Source organism: Podarcis raffonei, chromosome 12, assembly GCF_027172205.1.
Source record: "Podarcis raffonei isolate rPodRaf1 chromosome 12, rPodRaf1.pri, whole genome shotgun sequence".
NCBI lineage: Eukaryota > Metazoa > Chordata > Lepidosauria > Squamata > Lacertidae > Podarcis > Podarcis raffonei.
The window spans coordinates 11,189,044-11,195,043 of NC_070613.1; the positions used below are offsets into that span (position 1 = coordinate 11,189,044).

At 48.2% G+C, this 6,000-nt stretch overlaps 1 protein-coding gene across 8 annotated transcripts in view; it reads right to left on the reverse strand.

Annotated features, from left to right (window-relative positions):
* Window positions 1-5,176, reverse strand: part of KMT2C (lysine methyltransferase 2C) — a 144,541-nt gene extending 139,365 nt beyond the window's left edge. For 7 of the 8 annotated variants that reach the window (XM_053410550.1, XM_053410544.1, XM_053410549.1 and 4 more), the window contains exon 1: window positions 4,290-5,175. In XM_053410550.1, coding sequence (XP_053266525.1) covers window positions 4,290-4,477 — 188 coding nt within the window. In that variant the 5' untranslated portion in view covers window positions 4,478-5,175. Of the gene's footprint in view, window positions 1-4,289 lie in introns of all 8 variants that reach the window. The other variant, XM_053410551.1, reaches the window with a different exon arrangement.
* Window positions 5,177-6,000: the final 824 nt, after the last annotated feature.

Sequence of the window (6,000 nt, forward strand, 5' to 3'; positions counted from 1 at the left end):
ATTAATATGAAGTCTTGTAGGAATTGCAGAAGTACCCAGAACATGCTTGCAAGGATCACTTTTCTGAATTCATTTCAGTATAGTAATATTAAAACTTTGGTAAGAGAAACATCATTAAAATGGTTATGTTACTTATTCTGCATTTTTGTCACACAGCCAAAATAAACAGGTATAACACTAACATTTCAGCTTTGCTGGTTAGCTTCACTTTGAGAGCCCTCATTCAAAAATATGATGATGTTAAGTCTATGACTTTTTTTATTTAAAAAAATGTTTTATTACAATTGAAACTAAAACTACCCTAATTCTACTGAGAGCATATTACCATAACCATCAATTTAGAAATTGCCTTTGATACAATCGTCTCAAGGCAATGTATTACAAAAACATAAAAAACACAAAATAGGCAGTCACAAGCAAAGACCAAATTATCCAGCTGGGAAAGCCTGTCTGAACAAAAAAGTATTCAATTGTTTATGGAAAGTGCAGATAGTGGACACCTGCCATATCTCAACAAGAATGCAAAACAGGGGCATCCACACTGAAAGCTCTGCTTAGTTACTGCAGAGCAGACTTCTGAGATCTTTGTAACTTGCAGGAAAAACTTTCCTGCATACTGCAGAGATCTACTGGGTCTATAAAGGAAAAGGCAGTCTCTCAAATAAGCTAGTCCTGAGCTATACACAGCCTTATATATTAGCACCAACACCTTGAACTTGGCCTGGTAGCAGCCTGGCAGCCTGTGCAAATTCTATAAGCAGAGTGTTACATGCTGGTTTGCCCCCACAAGCAACCTAGCCATCATGTTCTGCACCAGCTGCAGCTTCCAGACCAACCCCAAGGTTAGCCCCACACTGACTGCATTGCAGTGTTCTAACCATTAGCTTACCAACACATAGGCAACTGTATCACAATTTTTTTAAAACACTGAAGTACACCAACATCCCACTTGACATTTGCATCACCTGTGCCTCATGACTGACAACAGCTATGTAAATAGATTCATGGAATATAATTTCCTCTATAAAATTTGGGCAAGGATCACAAGCATTTTCTCAAAGCAGGTTGGAAAGCATACTGGAATGGGTAAAGAAACAAAATAGCTTTATAAATTGGCCTAATTATTTGTTCTTAAAAAGAAAGAGGTTGGAAACTAGGCAATAACTTTCTACAAATCAGTAATAAAGTTTAAACTTGGTTCCAAAGATAGTGGATTTTGGTCTGTTGTGTGGTCCCTGTTAGAAGCTCTGATGATCACAGATCAGCAAAGCAGCTTGCTTGTCCCATGTGGCTTTCACAAGCCATGGGCGGGGATCCGGCAAGCTGCATGAACAAGCATCTACCAATACTTTTCCTTTTTAAACATTTATTCATACCGCCATAGCATAGCTCCTTGAGAAGTTCCTGATTTGTGGAGTAGCTTGTCAGGTAGCACCTGGGACTGGTTTTGGAATGGTTGTTTCAGAAATCCTCCTTCCCATTCATAATGGAGATAGGCCGAAATCACATCTAAGTAGAGACTGCTGAGGTGTCATCAATAACCTAAGCATAATGTACACACACACTCTCTCTATTTTTTCATATCTCATGTTGGTCAATAATGGGATGCAGGCAAAGCCTTTGAAGCTGAATCCAGTCAAGACCTGCCAACCATCATTGCCTCAGTCTTGTAACCTGGAGGGATATGCTTACCAGCTATTGATGGTGTTTATCCTCCCATCATCACTATAGCCTGGGGATTCTCTTCAACCACTGAATCTGGAACTGGTAGCAGTGACCAGGAGCTTTTTCCACCAGCCTCTTTTGGAAAAAAGGCTGCTAGGCTTGTTGTCAGAATCAGACTAGTCTGCTGTCATTCATAAATATCAAGACTGGAGTTCCATAATTTTAAACTTAATTTTAAGTCCATTGTGTAAGGACCATGTCATTTATGCGTTCTGGTGGCTGCAGCTGGTGCACAGCAAGGAAGCCTGTCTATAAAATGAGAGGAACACATTCCATCAGTGCTCCACCATATGAGCTGTATTTACCAGTACATACCATTACAGAAACAATCCATGATACTGGCTTTGACCAATACGGCACATACTGCATACTTTAAACACCATCTCCTTCCCTCAGTGTTGCAGTCTGCCACAAGCAGAATCCATATAGTATGTTCTGTGTGAGATGTACAATAAACAAAAGTAAACTAGGTTGGGGAACAACTGTACAACTTCTCTTTGAAAACTGCCAAGTCTCCATGCTCACAATTTCCCCCAAGGCAAGGCAATTCAGACGAATTGCCACAAATAAGCAGGGATTTCTCTTGTTATCCATTTGTTTATGTGTATTTCATACACATTTTAGTGTAAAGCAGCACTCCGAAAACAGAAACCTGCCAAATGAATTCCCCAGTACAGCACCTTCCCATGTTCCCGTCTATACACAGTGTATGTGCAGACTATTTTGCAACCATGGAAAAATATAGAAATCACTTTTGCATCACAACCTTACTTCCTAGTCAATTAAAAAAACAACCTTAAAAAAACCCTTATTTTTAAAAAAAAAACGTTAAAAAAACGTTAAGAACAGGTCAAATACATATCTGTAGCTGCACACTATTACTTCTGAAAGCCATCTAATGGCAAGGCCTTCATGCTAGTTTTTACACTAAGTATAGCTAATAGGTAATAGAGGTGTCTTCAATAACTGATGGTACTATGCCTCCTGGATACATTGCCATGGATGAAAAAACTGGTGAGTTGTTTCTCCTCACTTCCTTAATCTTTTTCTTCCAACTGCACATGAAAATATCACATTTCTGAATTTTGCCTGAAAATTTAAAGGATTGCTTTTATTAAGCAATCAAATAAAAAGGAGGAATGAGTTGGTATCAGCATAAAGCAAATGCAATAAAAACAGCAGTGTCAACTTTAGCTATACATTATCCAGTCAAGGCCCACATGAGTGGGGTTTCCCATATCCTTTTGATTTTTTTTAAAAAATCAAGTATCTGAACTGTTGAAAGCAAAGCATAGTGTCTGTTTTGTTTTGAAGTGGAAAGTAATATTCTAAAAGTTAGCTACTACCCATAACCCCCTTTCTTTTCCATTTAACTGGAGGCAGAAAAACTGTGTGCTTCAAAGACCAGTACAGAATTATAGCATGTACATTATCTGAGTCCATATTAATTATTACACAGAGCATAGATGCTTAGTATCAAAGTACTCCCAAATCTCAGTACAAAATTATGTTAATTTTTGAATGATGCTTTCTATGTAAAAGAAAGCCAAAACTACCTGCATCTCCAGTGTCAGATTCAGCAAAGGACAACATAATGCTCCTTGTTTTCATTAATACTCAAGTACTCAGAGCCATAAAACGAGACACTAATTTAATTTCTTCACATTAACTGTCAGGATGCTAACAAACAGAAAGATGGCAGTAGCAAGAGACAAAGCCAAAACACCACAATCTTCCCCCAGCCACTCTCCTGTTGTTGTGCATACCCCTGGCTGTGGCTTTTGACAGCTCCTAGGGAGGAGCTTCCCATTACACAATCACCACCCTAAGATTGATAGACATGCTGCCTATATGCAGTGAGAGTGAGAAGAAATTTGTTTTCAAAAGTAATCCTGTTATGGCAAAACCGGACTTTTAAAAACAGGTTTAAAAAACAAAACAAAAGGAAAAACAAACCCCACTATATTGCTGTGTGTGTGTGTGTGTGTGTGTGTGTGTGTGTGTGGCCAAGAGAAGCATAGGTTGAGTAAGCTAGAAGAGAAAAGACCTGGTGAGAGAAACTAATCTCAAAAGAAGAGAGGAAGAACAAAATTAAAAATAGAAAGAGTAGGATAATAAAGGAGAGAGAGAGAAGAAAAAGAGGAGAGCGATTCCAAGCATGAAACCTGGCGCAGGAGAACAGCAAAAAGAAGTTAAAAGTAAGGGAAATAATGGGAATGGCAGGACGATGACAAAACAGGGGGGTGGGGGAGAGAAAGAAAGAAGGAAGTAGGAGAGGAAGGTAAGCCAGGGCCTTTCTCAATATGGCACTGGGGCAGGGAGGAGTGAAAAAAGTATAAACAAAAGGAAAGGCAGAAGCAGGCGAGGAAGGGGAGGGGAGGCAAAGTGCAAAGGGGAGAGGATGGAGGAGGAAAAGAGGCCAGAGGTGGCCCTTCTCGACATGACAACTGGGTCAGGAAAGAGGAGGAGGGGGAGGAAGCCCCTTCCTGGAGCTGACAGCGCTCCTGCCCTGCCTCCCTTTTCTCTCTCCCTCTCGCCACCATCCCCTCACGCACTGAACTTACTTCTTCCTGACTCTCTGGAAAGGGGAAGCGCCATCTTTGCGAGGCCGGCCCCTAGGTCTTTTGTCTGTGGCGGCCGCCGCCGCCGCCGTGGGGGGAGCTCCCGGCTCGGGGAGTTGTGGCGGCGGCGGCGGCGGTGGAGGAGGCGGCTGCTCGGCCGCCGGCGCCGGGCTCTGCTCCTCCGTTGACATCCTAGTCAGCAGGACGGGAGAGGAGGCACATGGAGGGCGAGGAGGGAGCTTGGGGGACGGGGGTGAGGAGGAGGAGGAGGAGGAGGGCGGCGATCCCGACGCTCCTCCTGCTCCCGCCGCCGCCGCCGCTGTTTCCCTTCGTCGTCGTCGTCTTCTTCTCCTGCTGCTGCTTCTGCTTCTCCGCCTCCTCCTCCTCTCTCCTACCTCCGCCTCGCATTGCTGGCCTCAGCCGCCGCGGACCAGCGCGCAGGTAGCGGCATGGGGAGGGCGAAGGGAGGAGGGCCCGCCTCAGCCCACACGCAACCAGACCCCTTTCCTCGCGGGGCGGAGGGGAGGGCCGGCGAGGTCGGCGCAGGAGGGGAGAGCGACCCGCGGCGACGACGCCACCAACCGCCGGCGCGCGCAGGGCAGGCCGGCTTCTCCCGCCGCCTCAGCTGAGGAGAATCTCTTCCCTCACGCGACGACGCCCGCTCTCGCCTCACACAAGGCCCCGTGAAGGGTGGCGGCCGCAGGCAACGAACGACTCCTTCTCCTGCTGCTGCTGCTGCCGAGGAGGAGGCAGCCTCCGCCGCCGCTTCATCGGACGTTGGCCCTGTGCCCTTCCCCCGCCCCCGGGGGAAGCGGAGGAGGCGGAGGCCGACGCTGGGCGGGCGGGCGGGCGGAGGGCAGCTGAGAGGAAGTTTTGACAGCTCCTCCAGCTGCTGCTGAGGGAAGGGAAGGGAACGTACAACTGGAAAGCGCCCGTGTGGTGGTGGGGTGTGTGTTGTGTGTACGGGGAAGGGGAAGGGAGGTGGGTCGCTCTAGGGTGTGCGCTGGCTTATTACAGGGCGACTCCTCTCCTCCGCCTTCCCTCGCTCCTTTCTTTCCTTTTCCCCTCAGGCGGGCCCGCGACGCCGCCAGCCAGGAAGTTTTACTTGAGGAGAGAGAGAGAGAGAGAGAGAGAGAGAGAGAGAGAAGAAACCGGGGGGAGGGGCGAAGGAGACAGTTTCTGAGGGAGGGTGTCGCGCGGCTGACGGGCTCAACACCCTCCTCCCTGAGGTGGCGACGGTGGTCGCCGTGCTACAGCCGCTGAGGCGCGCCAACAGCCCAGTTAGCAGCGACAGCCGCCCGCTCGAAACGCCGCGCTGTTGTTGTTGTTTTCCGCCCTCACAGGCGCAGCCACCGCCGCCACCTTCCGAGAAGAGGGAGGGAGGGGAAGGCGGCGGCGACAATCGCTCGGCCTCTCTCGAGCTCCCCGCCCTCCCCCTCCCCCTGCTCTAGGCAGGGCCCCCCACTGCGCCTGCCCAAGTCGCCCGCCCACCGGCCAGCCCTTTCCCTCTCCGCGCAGACATCTCATTCGACGCGCCGCCGCCGCCGCCGCTGACCTCACGGGCGGCGCTGCTGCTGCTGCTGTTGGCAGCGGCGAATGTCGTGGTGGCGGCGGCTGTAGCAAAAATGTGGAGCGCGGAATCCAGGGACGGGATGAGTCTCGCGCTCTCTCAACTGATTGGAAGCAGCTAGGAGGACTTGTTGTCCCGGTGCGG